At 38.5% G+C, this 19,850-nt stretch overlaps 1 protein-coding gene across 7 annotated transcripts in view; it reads left to right on the top strand.

Annotated features, from left to right (window-relative positions):
- Window positions 1-258: 258 nt before the first annotated feature.
- LOC143858370 (uncharacterized) overlaps window positions 259-19,850 on the top strand; it is a 33,587-nt gene continuing 13,995 nt past the window's right edge. For 4 of the 7 annotated variants that reach the window (XR_013238931.1, XR_013238934.1, XR_013238930.1 and 1 more), the window contains exons 1-4: window positions 259-335; window positions 1,835-2,223; window positions 3,025-4,154; window positions 5,129-5,238. Coding sequence is in view for 2 of the 7 variants with exons in the window: in XM_077369006.1 (XP_077225121.1) it covers window positions 1,881-2,223; window positions 3,025-4,154; window positions 5,129-5,197 (1,542 nt within the window). In the remaining 5 variants the exon portion in view is untranslated. Of the gene's footprint in view, window positions 336-1,834; window positions 2,224-3,024; window positions 4,155-5,128; window positions 5,239-10,615; window positions 10,671-11,392; window positions 11,615-19,260; window positions 19,369-19,850 lie in introns of those variants that run through there. The other 3 variants (XR_013238933.1, XM_077369006.1, XM_077369005.1) reach the window with 3 other exon arrangements.

Here is a 19,850-nt window from a genome sequence, read left to right as displayed (position 1 = left end):
GTCCATGTGATGGGCCACAACGTAAATTGGACAAAATTATTTCCATCGGATGATCCTAGCTCTGCGATATATAGAGGAACTACATCTAGAAACCTCTATAGATGGGAGGGCTAGGATCATCCCATGGAAATAAATTCTGGAGAACAACTTCCATCGTTTGGATCATCCTCTACTGTGGTCCATATACGGGACAACAAGAGCTCACACAGTCACACCATATAAAAACTCTTATTCAGCATTTGTTGAACAAGAACTAAAGCTATCCCCATCTTTCTTGGGAAATTTGAGGATTTTCTTCTTCGTGGAATTTGAGGATTTTTTTTTCTATACTCGAGGTATTTTCTTCAATTCATTCCCCTCCCCATCATTTCTCTGACTCTCACGATTTTATTCTCCCGTCATCTCATTCCGATCTTCTCAATTATTCTAGGGTTTCTACAGCTATCGGGTTCAGAAATTTTCTGTCCATCCATAGCAGTTTTGGTGTTAGTTATTGTTTTCGAATTTCACCGTCTTTTGATTCCTCCATTTTCTCTAGGGTTTCGATGGTTATGATTTTTTATTTTTATGTTTATGAGATTTGGGACTTGTCTAGGTTTTTTGGAGGCCATCTTTCTGTTGTGGTTTTTGAATTTTCGTTAGGGTTTTGTTTCTTCTTCAGATTGGCAATTATTTGTTTGTTAGGTTTTGGATTATAACGTTTACTGGTCACTTATGATGGTAATGATCTATTAGTTGATTGCTAACACAAGATTAAGCTCATTCGACCCGATCACTTCACATTATAAAGAGATCTTGTTACCTTCAACACAAGATTAAGCTCATATGACCCGATCAGTTCACATTATAAAGAGATCTTGTTACCTTCTTCATTTTTGAATTTCTTTGATTGGCAATTATTTGTTTGTTAGGTTTTGGATTATAACGTTTACTGGTCACTTTTGATGGTAATGATCTATTAGTTGATAGCTAAAACAAGATTAAGCTCATTTGACCCGATCACTTCACATTATAAAGCGATCTTGTTACCTTATTTTTAGGTTGTTTATTAACACATGGGTCAGTCCAGGGCAGTACAGTATCAATCAAACAATTGACAAAACTTAACTTTTGGATAGTAGAATGTTGAACTAACAACTAACAGCAGATAGAAATAATTCCAAAATAGCATACAATGCCAACAAACAGAAGATAAAACTAATTCATGACAAGCAGCTATCTACGACAATAGGCTGTCTGAGATAAGTGATTATTCAATGAAAGTTTATCTTGCAATTAAACAGGCACTTTACCCTTAAAAATAAGTTTTACTCCCACAGATTAACATGGAGACTTATTGGAAATATTGGCACATCCTATAGAGGGATGTCAATAATACTCACAACAGAAAAATGATTTAGGTGGCCCGTGTCCCTAAAGATTGAGGTGAAACAGTCTATGAATCTGGTTTAGGCTGTCCTTAAGAGGGAAAGCAAACAGAAAAAAGGTCTCTCTAACTGTTCACTGGTATGATTTCATATTTTTTCTGGCTGTGGTTACTGCTATTTATTTTACTTTTCTATTTTTATTATGGTGGGTGGGATGGGATCAAACATGGACCATTGAGTAGTACAATGTTGTGATCCTTCTTAATTTTGATTTTACACTTTCTAGTGTTGAATTTCTAGGATATGAGGCTCAACGTTGTTCTCTTAAGCTTTATCTAGGCCTACTCTGTTTAGTCTTAAATCCATTTTCTTACAATGCATTAGTTTTCCAAAATTTTAAGTTCATTTTGGATATCTTATCGTCTATTCCTATTTCGTGTTCTTGTTCTTGTCTTTCATGTTGCCAGTTAACACAAAAATCATTGTGGTGAAAACGATCAAATTGAGTAGAAAATGGTCCAATTGTTTTTATCGGAACCTGGATTGGGCGACGATGGAAATGGAGATGTTGCGAATGAGAGGATATCTCTTTTGAACAGATTGGAATCCATTATATGGTCAATAATAGCATCTGGAGGTCGATCTGAGGCTCGATTGTGGCTGTGCACTACTATATCATGTATAAGCTCAATTACTCCCCATGATCAGTGTGAGCTATTTGTTGAACTCTTGAGGTTTAAGCTGCCGAAACGAGCCATAGCTTCCCAACTTCTACAGATGATTTTTGAGAAGAGACCGCAAAAAGTCGGGTCTATCATTGCCAAGAAAAGCTACATGCTTGAGAAGTTTTTTGAAGGCAAGTCTTAACACCTAATTTATTAATTTCATTTGTTTCTTTTATTACATGTGATTGTATCTTGTGGCATACTGAAATTACTAGTTCCTATGTGCGAGAGTGCTTGCAGAATGTGACATGACTTATCAAGGCATGCTTCATTTATGGTTTCTTTTTTATATGATGTTTGCCTGTAACTTACATAATCTCCTTTTTTTTTCCATTCATTGTGATACATCCAAGGTTTTAAATTTCGATTTTTGGTTTTAGTTTTGATTGGCATGGAAATCAAAACGTTTCTGTTTCTGTTAGAAATTTTGGTGCAAATCTTGTATAATTACAAAAACGTATGGAGACATATGCAACTGATAGACATTTAGGACAAAACTTTAGGGAGTGCTAGAGACAGGTTGAAATAGAGATCTTGATTCCACAATAAAATCATACATCCTGATCTCCCGTTTGAAGGCACCACAATCTAATCAACATGAACACTTTCCCTTAAATTTGCAGCCAATATCGAAAAAAGGTAATGTGGATATAATCTCTCCATGGTATCATTTATTATTATCTATACGAGTTTATTGTTTTATGGAAGATCATTCTTCTAGGTCTATCTATTTATAGTTTTATATGCTAATTACCTTTTTTTTGGAACCGTGTATGCTAATTATCTTTTGTGATAATCACTTAATTGTAAGGACATGTCAGCTTGTCAGCCTTTGCAAGATACCTTCGTGATACTAATATGTGTTCTGTCTAATTTTGCAGCTTAATATCCAGATAAATCTCATACTTCTATGTCTACTATTATGAATGCAGGAAACCCACGACGTATAATGCAATGGTTTGGTAATTTTGCTAGTGTGGGTGAATCTGAGCATAGGAAAGGTGCCAGGGCAATATCCCAGTTTGCTTTTGTGAACCGTGACATTTGCTGGGACGAGCTCGAGTGGAAGGGAAAACATGGGCAATCGCCCGCAGTTGTTGCTACGAAGCCTCACTACTTTCTTGATTTGGATGTCCTCAGTACAGTGGAGAATTTTCTTGAAAATGTACCTAATTTCTGGTCATCGGATGAGCTTGCAGAATCACTAAAAGATGGTGAAATTTTGCTCATAGATACAAAATTTTTTGTAGACCAGTTTGTTCGTTTGATGTACGAGGAGAATTTGGAAGACATATGGGCAGTCATAAAAGCATTTTTGATAGAAGAAAAGTTCTCTTTTCTATGCCAGCATCTTCTCATTTTGCTTGATGAGCGTGAGCTCCTTGCTTTCTTGAAGTCTCTTCGTAGATTTCTTATCGCAAGGCCAAAATCCAGGGATTTTGGTGGGTCATCTTATTGGCTTGAAAATCTATTGTTAACATGTAATGACTGTGCATCCATTGATGAATTACTCCTATTAAATGCTGTTATTAATCAGGGTCGGCAGCTAATATGTCTTGTGCGTGATGAGGAGCATGAGGAGGAAAAGGGAACGATTGAAAAACTGTTGGAGATTAGCACATGGTCGAGTAATTCTGATCAGTGGGCGCTCATGAATGGATGTGTAAAGATGAATAAGTCTCCCGCAATAAAATTGATTGGGCTTCAATCATGGCTTCTTCACTATCGCCTGTCAAAGGAATGCAAAACGCCGGAATCATGGGAATCACTGTTTATTCAGAACAGGATTACTTTTCGCAGGTCTGAAAGTTATTCGTTGGTAATGTTGGATAGGGTTCCTAAAAGAAGTGGATCTGATTTGGATGATGGGGGGTCGATTAGGGCTGGGAGGAAGAAGAAGGCGAAAAATAACAGGAAAACGAAGAAAAGAGGTTATGGTTGTGATGACAACAGTGAGGATGAGCTGGTGGAGTTGGAAACTTCAACTGGATGGCAAGATTTGCAGTTGGGATGTGGGAGTTGGTTGCTCCCAACCGATGGTTATTCTTGTCCATGGAACAGTGTATGCTATTTGCCCTTTCTTTTAGATTCCAACAAGAAATTGATTGTTGTGCTTTGTTGTTTATAATAAGCAATGTTTGAAAACATAGTTGAGTGTTGGCTCTATCAAAAGTTTGAATTAGGGATAACTTGCTTTCCATAAGTCCCAGGAAAACTTGTTTAAATACTAGAAAAAAGTCAATTTAATACGTGGAGAACTAAAGAATAGATTATAAATAAGCTTTTTAAACTTGAAAAACTTGTCATTTGTCAATTAGTCGACTGAGTTTTGAATGGACTTCTGCTTGGGCCGTCATTGAGACTGAGTTAGATTTGGGATTTTAAACTCGATCATAAGAAAGGAGCCTTTTTTTTCAGGGAATGCCTTGCCCTCTTTTGTTTAGACTCACTCACTCAAATTAATACCTCCCTAGGACTTTATATTTAGAGGCCTTCAGAATATAAATTAATTTCTTATCAATAAATCTCTCCTTTTCAATTGCCAACTTACCTTCAAATGCTGTTCTTTACTATTTTCTTTTAGGAAATTCCTCTTTACATTGTCACAGTGCCAACCTACAGTATTCCTTCTTGCATTTGCCGCAGAGGCACACATGCATACACAAAACACAGACACACATATAACACATATCGAGTCCTAGTTCCAGTTTTGAATGGACTTGCACTCAGGCCCTCATTGGGTTTGAGTTAGGTTTGGGATTTTAAATGTTGATAATAAGAAAGGAGCCTTTTATTCAATGGAATTCCATGCCCATGTTATTGTAGAATCCCTACGCAGAATGACCTTTTTCTAAGACTATTTGTATTTTAAAGGTAGCAAGAACTGAAATTCATTTCTTATCAACAAATCTTTCCTCATCGAAATTCATTTCTTATCAACAGCTCTTTCCTCATCCATTCCCTTTTTTATTTTTATTTTTGAATGGCTCTTCCATTCCCTTATTCATTGCCAACTTTGTGATTGCATTTATGCAGGTGGATTTACCAGAACACCTGGCTAGGCACTGCTTTTCGACATGGATAAAGTGGGTATTTTCTAAGTAGTGCTCATCTGCTTAAATATCTGAGATGAACTTTGGTATCAGGTTTGTCAGCTCATCTCTACCTTTTCCTATTGAACTTTAAATTATTTAAGAATAGGGAATGCGGTTCATCACTCAGGAGAATGGAGCAGTAAATCTCAGCAAAGCATACGGAAAACTGAGAAGATCTGATAAAAGAACTCCACAAGACTGTTCGTACATACCCAGGGATTAAATGCACACAAAAACACGTAATTCTAAAAAATTCACTAAAAATGTTCCATAATGACTTGCACAGGAACATTACGTATATGTATAAGTAGGCTTCTCAACTCCTATTCTAATATGACTACTAAATGTAGACTAGTTTCCGATCCTAAAACAATAAACCCACTGCTAATCCAACACAAGCAAAGTAACTTGTCAAAGAATAATATTAACATCGCCTAAATCAGCACCTGTCAAGAACTGTCTAGAAACTTCTAAAAATTAAAGCAAATTTACCCTAATCCATGAAAGTTCGAAACAACAGTAACTCAAAAATTTCAAACCAATTAGACCATCTTAGCACTATGCTGATGACACCATTTAAAATTTGTCATAGTTTTTGTCACTTAACTTTGACCAACATATTTCTCAAAATGACGAATCAATGGTTGTTGTAAGTATTGTAAAGATCTTTGAAGCAAGCTATAGATGGCTTAAATTAGATTTTTGAGTGAAAGTTGCGTCTCTCAGAGATTTCTGTGTCAATTTAAGGACTCATTTTCTGACTGCATCATTCTCCCCTGGTTCAATAGAAACTGTTCTCGAGTACTTTTGAATCTGTGCAGCGAGTATCTTTGATTCATCAGGTCTAATTTCAGTGAATTCATTGGAAGGTATTTATGAAATCTTTTCCAATGAATCAAATAGATGGAGTAGAGTTACATACTTGCTTTCACATGCCAACCATCTGTAATCTTCAATAGCCTTTTTCTTTACAATTTTTGCAAATAATGTGTTGTCCTTTAGGTGAATCTGTAGGATCAATGAACACACTCGATCGTCATATTCTTCATCTTCTGTTTCTTGATTGCCATATATTCTTCATTACACTCGACAAATTCTTCTTTGTCAGATTTTCCTCTTCAAATCTTTCTCATACTATTCAAAAAATTCTTCTTTAAGACCTTAATGTTGTAATCATTTTACTTTTTTTGGCATTTCATCATTATAATATCCCCTGCAATTTTAAGTGTTGGGCATGTAGCTCAATGGTTGAGGTTGGGTTTCTCAACCTTGAGTGCATATTACTTATCTGCGGTAGAGTTAAAAAAGCCCTCCCCATTGGTCTTTAATAGTGAGTCCCGCAACATTGTAAAAAGTTATTGGAAACTCAATAAAAAAACATTTTTCGGCTTCTATCTCCTTTACTTAGCGGAAAAGGGAGAAAAGATAGGGTTTTTATTTCGTGTCAGAGAAGAGACCAAAGCAGAGACCAAAGCTAGGGTTTTCTCTCGCGATACGCGACAAGCATAGAACAAAGCACAGACCAAAGCTAGGGTCTTCTTCATGCACGCGACAAGCAGAGACCAAAGTCGAGAGCTTTCAATCCCTCCTTCTTCCCATCTACAGAGATCATCGAAGAGTAAATTCCATTTCTTTCCTAATTTGTTCGTGGGGCTTTTCATTAGCATCTTCTGTGCGGAAAAAAACCCTAGCTTGAGGGCTTTCTTCCCATCTTCATCCTATATTCTGCGAGAAAAACCCCTATCTCGAGAGCTCTTATTCCCATCTTCTGTGAGAAATAAAACCCTAGCTCGAGTGGCCATTTGGCGGAAAGATTGTCTTCGATCATCGCAGAGGAAAAATCCTATCTTCCGGAACATGGTAATTTTAGTTATATTCTCGTGAATCTTCCTGACTATCTTGATCTTCAACCTAAATTTTTTTTCATCTGTAACATGGGTTTTGAAAATCCTTGTTACGTCAAATCAAGTACTCACAAATTTTGAGCAAAAATGTCCTTGTTCGAATTGCTCGTCACACAGCTTGATTTGAAAGTTGGTTTTCTTATTTATTTTAGCCTCTAACAATAACATCATTTGCCAAAACTCTTTATAATTTTCACTTTGCTGACAAGATCTTTCACTAGTCGTTGCAGTTCCGTCATCTAATCTTGAAAATCACTGTTTCTAACTTAAACACCCTTCTCATTTTTATGAGTTGTAGGAATTGGTCTCACGCTACACAGAATTGTACCCTTCTCATTTTTATGGTTGGCTCTTTCCCACCTCCAGCCATGATAAAACTGCAAAATTCACAGATTTAGAGAGGTTTTTCTACAGATTAATGCGGCACCCAAGAGAGTAAAGTTGTAAATCTCAAAAAACATGTAGAGAATAAAGAATTGTTGATAAAAAAAGACTCGACAAGACCGTTCAGAGAGCCTCTGGGGATCCAAGACACTTCAATTCTGTAAATTTCACTAAATGTCCCATACTGCCTTCTTCCTGAATTTTACATTTATGAAAGTAGACTTTCTAACTCATATTCTAGCCTGAGTACTAAATTTACACTGGTCACCCTGCCCACAACAACTTAGTAAAAGAAGAAACATCGCTAACCTAACACACCACCCATTTAACACAAGCAAGGAATTTGTCAAAGGAGAAAAATAACTTGCCTAAATATGCACCATTCAAGTATTTTGTCTAGAAACATCTAAAAATGACAAAAATAAACATAATTCATGAACGCTCCAAATGACAGCAACGCCAAAATTTTCATATAGGTATGACCATCATGGGCTCGTTGCTGTTGGCACCATTTAAGATTCGTCATTATTTTCATCCTTGAATTCTGACTCACATCAAAACGACAAATTCTTGCCAAATCCATTTTGGCTGTTTGATATGCAATAAAAATTCACTCTCTGGATGCTACACACTGGAATCCCTCTCACCCATTGAAACATGAGCATGCTTCACTATAGCTATTAGCTGGAGTGAAAGTCACTCTCAATAACCATGGGTGAGAGGAGAACAGGGTGATCAGTATCTGCATTCCTGAATCCCATGCACAACCAAACAACAAATAGCAGGGAATTTAGGAGTTCTGTAACGACCAGGTCTAAAATAAATAAATAAATAGATAGGCAACCCTTATCAAAATTGTGTACTAATTGATATGAACACCCCTATGTAAACACGCTCACTTTTTTTTTTATTATTATTATTTCAGGGTGCACTTGTTTGATATTTACAACTCTCCATTTAAATTCGTATGCCATTGATATGTACACTCCGATTTAAAATCTCCAAGATCAGATTAGTAGCCTAATTATATTAATTGGGTAGATCCCAGTAAATGCATAATTTTAGCCATTAAAGTATAGCTTTAAGGCATTACTTGCCCAAAAAGAAACTTAATTTAGGTAAGCTAGGATTAATGAGAGAATCTAATGAATTTGAAGGATTTACTTCTAAATATAATTATTTTAACTTAAACACTTCTTGTTTGAGTCACACCAATTAAAGAAGAAAACATGGGAAAAGGAAATAAGATCCTTTTTTGGATTTTTGAAAGAGGGTGTGATGGGTTTTAAAGACCCAACGTATGGGTCTCTACCCATTTTCTATTGCCGCCCAAAGCAAAACAAAAAAAAAAGAAAGAAAGAGAGGGAGGCGTGAGATTTGTGTCACAAGGGAAGAAGAAGAAGACCAAGAGGAGAAGAAAGGCTAAAGAATTACCTCTTCAAATTTGTTTCCAAGTAAGTAACCCTAGATGTTGTTTTTCTCCAAAATTAATTAAATTTTCTTGTGGAAATTTTGTTCATAACCTTAAGATTTTAAAACCCCAATACCCAATCTACTTGATTGAATTTCAGCCATGAAACCCCTAAATTGTAACCATAAAACCTTAACAAACTAGATAAGAAAATGATTATTCAGCCACTTAACCAAATTGATAAAACCCAAATACAATTTTCTTTGAAATCCAAAAACCTTCGACACATCTTGCTCGGCAAAATTTTGTTGGGAGCATCATCAAGACACGCACATCTGTTGGGCAGCCAAGAGGCCTTCATCCACCTAATCCACGGCCATGTTTGATTCACAAGCAGGACACTCTCCTGTGCCCTTATTTTACCCATGAAATTTTTGCCTCCAAAGGACCGAACCCTCTTGGATAGGACCTGCAAATAGAGGAGAAGAAGAGATGTGGTAGATGTGGAGAATAGAAATGGTAATGGGTTTTAAAGAAGAAAACATGGACCCTTTTTCTACCTTAGACCACCACTCTTAGTATCATTATTTCTACGTACAAACACTACAATGGGGTGGTACTGGTAGGAAAGGGGGGGTGAGTAGAACATGATTACCTGATCTTGTAACCCGTACTATATTTTTAAAATATATAGGCCACAGTACGTGGATTCTATATAACATGTTATGAAATAGACCTCTAACTCCAAGGGGGGGTCCACCATCTTTTGGCTGTTATGATACTGTCCCAAAACATGACTCGCCAATTTGATGGTTGATCATCATGCGGGCGAATCATGCGACCTTTCTCGCTATATAAAAATCTTGCACTAGACCATTGGGCATTCACGTATGAAATCTGTCACGTTCAGTCAACATGGCCTATTGAACAAGATCTGTCACCATAGAATAATTTAATCTAGTATTTTATTTCAATAGACCATTGGGCATTCACGTATGAAATCTGTCACGTTCAGTCAACATGGCCTATTGAACAAGATCTGTCACCATAGAATAATTTAATCTAGTATTTTATTTCAATAAGTCACAGTTGCACTGTTGCTCAGTAGGAGAGTTTTCTACTCCAATTAGTAAGGGTTGTTACATTAATAAGGAGAAGCCTCTATTTATAATAGAGGGCCCATCTACAGTGACAATTATATTGGGACCCCTACTTTTAAAAAGAATGCATTACCCATTAGGACTTCTTAGAATTTCATCTCTTTTGTTAAGCTACCACTTGAACCTGACAAAGTTAATAATAGCTCTGACATCTCTATTTGATAATGACATCCATAATGATACAAACATGCAAGAACCCATTCCAAGAATTTTATACAGTATTTAGGACCCCTTGAAACTCCAAAACTTCGTCCGTGAATTTGCGGCCACAAACCCATGTTCACTACACGCATGCTAGCATCAGTACACTTGTTTCTCTCACACACCTTCAAAACCTGCAAAACCCAAACCTTAGTTAGAACAGGAATTGAAACAAATTGTGTATATATATATATATATATATATGATGAATCTTTTGATCACTAGTAGACGGGGAACCAAGATAAAATCGAAAATTCCAACACCGTTGTTAAAACAGAATTAACCCAATTAAACCTAACAAGATAAATATGATGGTTAGAACGGTGGTTAGAACACTTATCGGATGATGATAAATTTTATTTGTACAGACTGTTGCCTTTGCATCTTATAGAGACCTTTCTTACCAGCACCAAAGAAAACAAGGCAAGTGAATATGGACTCGCTTCATAACGGTAACTCAGTGTAATTCCTATGATTATTTGATATGTGACTGTTAGAAGGTAAAGGCATCGCATATGTTTCAATACCTTATTTCTTTAGGCTTTCATTTCAGAAAGCAAATTTGCTATGATTTATGTTAGATAAAGTTGTAAATTAAAATAGACCCAGCATGTTCATAAAGAAAAATTGTAGATTCTGTATGCCATTCTAGGATTTGGAAATGAGGGAGGGAGGACTAAGGCAGACCCTTAGATTCGTCCTTGGGCAAAAGCCAAAAGTTACCCAGGCTGAGAGCGAACGACACCTGGCTGACAATGCATTTCGGGTGGAACCATATGGTGACCCAAAGAGAACCCTAGAAAGGAGCACGTCTCATTATGGGACGGAGGACTCCTTGATGGTCAATAGTTGACGGCCAGGCTGGAAGGCCACCGAACATGATCTTATTGGGAATTGCCGTATGACTATTGGGGATGAGAGTACATATTGCTTGATTTATTTCCACCTATATTTCTTCTTGAAATTTGAATAAATAAAATGCCAATGTAGTTATGTCTCATTTATGTAGGATTTGAGAAAAACTGTATAGTTTAAAATGGATTCTAATATTGATCATTGAGAATTTTTATGGTTATTGTACCGTGTTGCTTTTATGTCGTTAGCCCTTTTTCCTTACTCTTATGTTGCTACTTTTCCCTCCACAGGATTAGTAGAAGAGGGAGCCTTCGCAAGCGAAGACATATAAATAAAGCGGGAATGGGGAAATAAATAGAGAGGGTGGGGTGACAGTTCGGTCACTTGTCGTTTTATTAAACTCAGTTTAAGTTATTTAATTTTCGGCTGTAATAAATTTTATTTGGAATGCTAGGTCTTTAATTTGGAACAGAGTGAGTTTTAAAATTATGGATGGATTTTATTATTGTGAATGCTTCCGCTCATTTAAGTTGTTCCTTTCAAAAAAAAAAATTTCAGGTGATTTTGTCAAATAGGTGTAGCGGCCTGGTTCTGGAAATCGGGTCGTTACTGTTGTGGCATCAGAGCCGCCAAGTTTAGGCTGTGGGGAACCTGGTGAACGAGTCTTGGGTACGTCTTAAGATGGGATGCGAAGACCTAAATAATTAAAAGTTATGGCACCTTCCTATTACCTCTGAACAAACTTAAAGGAAAACACACACCAACATAGATCGCTAGGACGAATGGGTTTAAAATCTTCCAACACACCCTGAAAATGTAAATTTGCTGTGTAAGAAGGATATTTTCCTGGAATTAATTGTAGGCTTGTCTTGGCAGAAGATGAATACTTACCAGAGAAGAGGAGCTGGGAGAGATGGCCAGGAAGAGGAGCAAGACCCTCTGCGCATGCTTACGGAGATACTTAGGGGTCAAGCGCAGTCCCAAGCAGCGAATCAGGAGGCTCTCCGAAGTATTGCGGCAAATTTGGCCGTGCGCCAGCCAAGGGAAGATCCTACCAAACTCGATCGTCAGTTCAGGGATTATCACCCTCCTGAATTCACTGGGGTGGGAGATCCTATGGTGGCCGACAGCTGGATCTTGAGCGTGGAACGTATCTTTGCTGTCATGGCGTGCAATGATGAACAGAAGATTAGGTTGGCCACATTTATTTTCACTGGCGAGGCAGGAGTCTGGTGGAGAACCACTGCACAGAATTACCCGACGGCGACCACCGAGACTTGGAGCCAATTCAAGGCGAGATTTAATGTCCAGTTCTTTCCTGCTCATGTAAAGGACTCTCTGGCTGCAGAATTCGCAGCACTGAAGCAAGAAAGGTTGTCGGTGGCCCAGTATGGGGCAAGATTCAGGACTCTATCCCGCTATGCCCCGGGTTATGCCGCCACTGAGGAGGATAGGGTAAGGAAGTTTGTGGACGGGCTCCGCCCCACCCTTATGGCCAGCATTATTATCCTTAATCCTCAGACCTTAGCAGAGGCCTGTGCGAAGGCGGAAGTCGCAGAGAGAAGCGAAAGGATTGTTTCGGCTGCAAGGGCGCAATCCTCTGCGAACCGAAATCAACCACCACCTCTAAAGAAGCAGAAGTCAGAGGATGTGAGTCATACTATCCCAGTATGTCCACGGGACAATGCTGGAGGGGCATGGATGTATGCTATTCCTGTGGGGACCCTAACCACAAACAGTACAACTGCCCTAGGCTGGGCAGACAGCAAAGTGGGACCCCAACCCAACATCAGCCTCAGACTCTGAGACAGTCTGCCCCTCAGCGGAATCAGTGGAGGGGTAATCAGAACCAGCCGCAAAATCAAGAGAAGAGGAACCAATATCGCCCTCTGAATCAAGATGAGAAGGCGCAAGGAGGGTCAGCGAAGCGTATCTTTGCACTCGTTAACGACAGTGCTGAGGCATCTAATGCGATAACTGAAGGTCAGGATTTTAATTACTATTTCCCTTACAATTTTATTATTCTTATAAATCTCAAGCTATGCTTCGTGTTGAAATAGTCGGCCTCCATTCTGGAATGGGGAATCATAAGACTTGGCTTGTTGACCTAAGGTGAAAATTCATAGAGTTTTCATGACTGAAATTAAGCCTGCGAAAATTTAGATATGAGATGGTAGGATTTGTAAGGAGGAGAAGCTAGTTAAGTGATAGAAGGCAATAATTGAGAATTTAGGGAAATCTTTGCATGGGACATCCTCATTGAGAAATTCTCAGGGAAAAATTTGTGGTTGTGACTCGAAGGATGTCTTTGGCAACGCCAAAATTGGAAGGATTCTAAGAAGATTAAGTCGGATCTCATAAACTTAGGATGGAACTGTAATTGGAGCAAGGAATCATGGAATCAGATATAATTACTACCATATTGTATATTCTGAATGGATAATGATAATGATTTGTTTACAACACTCAGTAGCACTGGAACCCTGTGATGATTTTATTAGTGGATTATAAATTTTGATCAATTGTTGGAAAAACCTTATGGAGTCTGAAGATTTGATTTCTTGATGACTATATTGTTGTTTTTTTTATAACATGGGCTAACACTATTTTAATAATGATATGTGGGATTCAGGATGGCTAGACTACTTGTGACCGCTGGAAAAAGTTCAGCTAAACAACATCAAAAAGATCAGGAGTCACTCAGGGTAAAAAGGTGGGAACCTGAGGTCATTATAATAGAAGATAGTGTCTCCGAAGGTGAACCCTCAGAGACCAAGGACGTCCCTGATGCCTCGTCAAGGAACGACACGACCATCATTGCAAGAAATAATCCCAGTGGGTCTAGGCACCGACTTGTGGAAGAAACTTGTTCCAAGAGGGCAAATATTATGCTCGGCGTGAGTGAGACCCCGCCATACTCGGGGATGGAAGTCACTAGTGCCTTTAAGAAAAAAGCAAAGTTTGAGGTTTTGCCTGGCGAGGTTGTAGGTGAAAATTTTCCCACTATTTCTGAGGTATGATTAGTTTTATTTTTATTGGTTCAATTTCCTTGATCGCAAATTCAGCTCAAGTTGTGAGGTACGGTATTTGATGGCTTATGCGACACACCCTTTTTCCTTGTTCTTCCAGAATAGTGACTTTCGGGGACGAAATTCTCTTTAAGGGGGGTAGAATGTAACGGCCAGGTCTAAAATAAATAAATAAATAAATAGATAGATATGCAACCCTTATCAAAATTGTGTACTAATTGATATGAACACCCCTATGTAAACACGCTCACTTATTTTATTTTTTATTATTATTTCAGGGTGCACTTGTTTGATATTTACAACCCTCCATTTAAATTCGTATGCCATTGATATGTACACTCCGATTTAAAATCTCCAAGATCAGATTAGTAGCCTAATTATATTAATTGGGTAGATCCCAGTAAATGCATAATTTTAGCCATTAAAGTATAGCTTTAAGGCATTACTTGCCCAGGCTGAGAGCGTACGACAACTGGCTGACAATGCATTTCGAGTGGAACCAGAGACCAAGGACGTGCTAACGACATAAAAGCAACACGGTACAATAACCATAAAAATTCTCAATGATCAATATTAGAATCCGTGTTGCTTTTATTGTATTCTAAATGGACAAATGGGGCAACGTATGGGTTCTAAATGGACAAAATTCTCAATGATCAATATTAGAATCCGTGTTGCTTTTATTGTATTCTAAATTCTCAATGATCAATGTTAGAATCCGTGCGTTGCCCCATTTGTCCATTTAGAATACAATAAAAGCAACACGGATTCTAATATTGATCATTGAGAATTTTTATGGTTATTGTACCGTGTTGCTTTTATGTCGTTAGCACGTCCTTGGTCTCTGGTTCCACTCGAAATGCATTGTCAGCCAGTTGTCGTACGCTCTCAGCCTGGGCAAGTAATGCCTTAAAGCTATACTTTAATGGCTAAAATTATGCATTTACTGGGATCTACCCAATTAATATAATTAGGCTACTAATCTGATCTTGGAGATTTTAAATCGGAGTGTACATATCAATGGCATACGAATTTAAATGGAGGGTTGTAAATATCAAACAAGTGCACCCTGAAATAATAATAAAAAATAAAATAAGTGAGCGTGTTTACATAGGGGTGTTCATATCAATTAGTACACAATTTTGATAAGGGTTGCCTATCTATTTATTTATTTATTTATTTATTTTAGACCTGGTCGTTACATTCTACCCCCCTTAAAGAGAATTTCGTCCCCGAAATTCACTATTCTAGAAGAACAAGGAAAAAGGGTGTGTCGCATAAGCCATCAAATACCGTACCTCACAACTTGAGCTGAATTTGCGATCAAAGAAATTGAACCAATAAAAATAAAACTAATCATACCTCAGAAATAGTGGGAAAATTTTCACCTACAACCTCGCCAGGCAAAACCTCAAACTTTGCTTTTTTCTTAAAGGCACTAGTGACTTCCATCCCCGAGTATGGCGGGGTCTCACTCACGCCGAGCATAATATTTGCCCTCTTGGAACAAGTTTCTTCCACAAGTCGGTGCCTAGACCCACTGGGATTATTTCTTGCAATGATGGTCGTGTCGTTCCTTGACGAGGCATCAGGGACGTCCTTGGTCTCTGAGGGTTCACCTTCGGAGACACTATCTTCTATTATAATGACCTCAGGTTCCCACCTTTTTACCCTGAGTGACTCCTGATCTTTTTGATGTTGTTTAGCTGAACTTTTTCTAGCGGTCACAAGTAGTCTAGCCATCCTGAATCCCACATATCATTATTAAAATAGTGTTAGCCCATGTTATAAAAAAAACAACAATATAGTCATCAAGAAATCAAATCTTCAGACTCCATAAGGTTTTTCCAACAATTGATCAAAATTTATAATCCACTAATAAAATCATCACAGGGTTCCAGTGCTACTGAGTGTTGTAAACAAATCATTATCATTATCCATTCAGAACATACAATATGGTAGTAATTATATCTGATTCCATGATTCCTTGCTCCAATTACAGTTCCATCCTAAGTTTATGAGATCCGACTTAATCTTCTTAGAATCCTTCCAATTTTGGCGTTGCCAAAGACATCCTTCGAGTCACAACCACAAATTTTTCCCTGAGAATTTCTCAATGAGGATGTCCCATGCAAAGATTTCCCTAAATTCTCAATTATTGCCTTCTATCACTTAACTAGCTTCTCCCCCTTACAAATCCTACCATCTCATATCTAAATTTTCGCAGGCTTAATTTCAGTCATGAAAACTCTATGAATTTTCACCTTAGGTCAACAAGCCAAGTCTTATGATTCCCCATTCCAGAATGGAGGCCGACTATTTCAACACGAAGCATAGCTTGAGATTTATAAGAATAATAAAATTGTAAGGGAAATAGTAATTAAAATCCTGACCTTCAGTTATCGCATTAGATGCCTCAGCACTGTCGTTAACGAGTGCAAAGATACGCTTCGCTGACCCTCCTTGCGCCTTCTCATCTTGATTCAGAGGGCGATATTGGTTCCTCTTCTCTTGATTTTGCGGCTGGTTCTGATTACCCCTCCACTGATTCCGCTGAGGGGCAGACTGTCTCAGAGTCTGAGGCTGATGTTGGGTTGGGGTCCCACTTTGCTGTCTGCCCAGCCTAGGGCAGTTGTACTGTTTGTGGTTAGGGTCCCCACAGGAATAGCATACATCCATGCCCCTCCAGCATTGTCCCGCATGTCTCTTTCCGCAAGTTGGACATACTGGGATAGTATGACTCACATCCTCTGACTTCTGCTTCTTTAGAGGTGGTGGTTGATTTCGGTTCGCAGAGGATTGCGCCCTTGCAGCCGAAACAATCCTTTCGCTTCTCTCTGCGACTTCCGCCTTCGCACAGGCCTCTGCTAAGGTCTGAGGATTAAGGATAATAATGCTGGCCATAAGGGTGGGGCGGAGCCCGTCCACAAACTTCCTTACCCTATCCTCCTCAGTGGCGGCATAACCCGGGGCATAGCGGGATAGAGACCTGAATCTTGCCCCATACTGGGCCACCGACAACCTTTCTTGCTTCAGTGCTGCGAATTCTGCAGCCAGAGAGTCCTTTACATGAGCAGGAAAGAACTGGACATTAAATCTCGCCTTGAATTGGCTCCAAGTCTCGGTGGTCGCCGTCGGGTAATTCTGTGCAGTGGTTCTCCACCAGACTCCTGCCACGCCAGTGAAAAGAAATGAGGCCAACCTAATCTTCTGTTCATCATTGCACGCCATGACAGCAAAGATACGTTCCACGCTCAAGATCCAGCTGTCGGCCACCATAGGATCTCCCACCCCAGTGAATTCAGGAGGGTGATAATCCCTGAACTGACGATGGAGTTTGGTAGGATCTTCCCTTGGCTGGCGCACGGCCAAATTTGCCGCAATACTTCGGAGAGCCTCCTGATTCGCTGCTTGGGACTGCGCTTGACCCCTAAGTATCTCCGTAAGCATGCGCAGAGGGTCTTGCTCCTCTTCCTGGCCATCTCTCCTAGCTCCTCTTCTCTGGTAAGTATTCATCTTCTGCCAAGACAAGCCTACAATTAATTCCAGGAAAATATCCTTCTTACACAGCAAATTTACATTTTCAGGGTGTGTTGGAAGATTTTAAACCCATTCGTCCTAGCGATCTATGTTGGTGTGTGTTTTTCTTTAAGTTTGTTCAGAGGTAATAGGAAGGTGCCATAACTTTTAATTATTTAGGTCTTCGCATCCCATCTTAAGACGTACCCAAGACTCGTTCACCAGGTTCCTCACAGCCTAAACCTGGCGGCTCTATGCCACAACTGTAACGACCCGATTTCCAGAACCAGGCCGCTACACCTATTTGACAACATCACCTGAAATTTTTTTTTTTTGAAAGGAACAACTTAAATTAGCGGAAGCATTCACAATAATAAAATCCATCCATAATTTTAAAACTCACCCTGTTCCAAATTAAAGGCCTAGCATTCCAAATAAAATTTATTACAGCCCGAAATTAAATAACTTAAACTGAGTTTAATAAAACGACAGGTGACCCAACTGTCACCCCACCCTCTCTATTTATTTCCCCATTCCCGCTTTATTTATATGTCTTCGCTTGCGAAGGCTCCCTCTTCTACTAATCCTGTGGAGGGAAAAGTAGCAACGTAAGAGCAAGGAAAAAGGGCTAACGACATAAAAGCAACACGGTACAATAACCATAAAAATTCTCAATGATCAATATTAGAATCCATTTTAAACTATACAGTTTTTCTCAAATCCTACATAAATGAGACATAACTACATTGGCATTTTATTTATTCAAATTTCAAGAAGAAATATAGGTGGAAATAAATCAAGCAATATGTACTCTCATCCCCAATAGTCATACGGCAATTCCCAATAAGATCATGTTCGGTGGCCTTCCAGCCTGGCCGTCAACTATTGACCATCAAGGAGTCCTCCGTCCCATAATGAGACGTGCTCCTTTCTAGGGTTCTCTTTGGGTCACCATATGGTTCCACCCGAAATGCATTGTCAGCCAGGTGTCGTACGCTCTCAGCCTGGGTAACTTTTGGCTTTTGCCCAAGGACGAATCTAAGGGTCTGCCTTAGTCCTCCCTTCCTCATTTCCAAATCCTAGAATGGCATACAGAATCTACAATTTTTCTTTATGAACATGCTGGGTCTATTTTAATTTACAACTTTATCTAACATAAATCATAGCAAATTTGCTTTCTGAAATGAAAGCCTAAAGAAATATGATATTGAAACATATGCGATGCCTTTACCTTCTAACAGTCACATATCAAATAATCATAGGAATTACACTGAGTTACCGTTATGAAGCGAGTCCATATTCACTTGCCTTGTTTTCTTTGGTGCTGGTAAGAAAGGTCTCTATAAGATGCAAAGGCAGCAGTCTGTACAAATAAAATTTATCATCATCCGATAAGTGTTCTAACCACCGTTCTAACCATCCTATTTATGTTGTTAGGTTTAATTGGGTTAATTCTGTTTTAACAACGGTGTTGGAATTTTCGATTTTATCTTGGTTCTCGTCTTCTAGTGATCAAAAGATTCATCATATATATATATATATATATATATATATATATATATACACAATTTGTTTCAATTCCTGTTCTAACTAAGGTTTGGGTTTTGCAGGTTTTGAAGGTGTGTGAGAGCAACAAGTGTACTGATGCTAGCATGCGTGTAGTGAACATGGGTTTTTGGCCGCAAATTCACGGACGAAGTTTTGGAGTTTCAAGGGGTCCTAAATACTGTATAAAATTCTTGGAATGGGTTCTTGCATGTTTGTATCATTATGGATGTCATTATCAAATAGAGATGTCAAAGCTATTATTAACTTTGTCAGGTTCAAGTGGTAGCTTAACAAAAGAGATGAAATTCCAAGAAGTCTTAATGGGTAATGCATTCTTTTTGAAAGTAGGGGTCCCAATATAATTGTCACTGTAGATGGGCCCTCTATTATAAATAGAGGCTTCTCCTTATTAATGTAACAACCCTTACTAATTGGAGTAGAAAACTCTCCTACTGAGCAACAGTGCAACTGTGACTTATTGAAATAAAATACTAGATTAAATTATTCTATGGTGACAGATCTTGTTCAATAGGCCATGTTGACTGAACGTGACAGATTTCATACGTGAATGCCCAATGGTCTATTGAAATAAAATACTAGATTAAATTATTCTATGGTGACAGATCTTGTTCAATAGGCCATGTTGACTGAA

The sequence above is a fragment of the Tasmannia lanceolata genome, unplaced genomic scaffold (assembly GCF_043159265.1).
Source record: "Tasmannia lanceolata isolate RefF3 unplaced genomic scaffold, GAP_Taslan_0.1 ptg000026l, whole genome shotgun sequence".
NCBI classification, from domain to species: Eukaryota; Viridiplantae; Streptophyta; class Magnoliopsida; order Canellales; family Winteraceae; genus Tasmannia; species Tasmannia lanceolata.
Note: the sequence above shows the minus strand (reverse complement) of the source record. Positions and strands in the feature narration are given on the sequence as shown.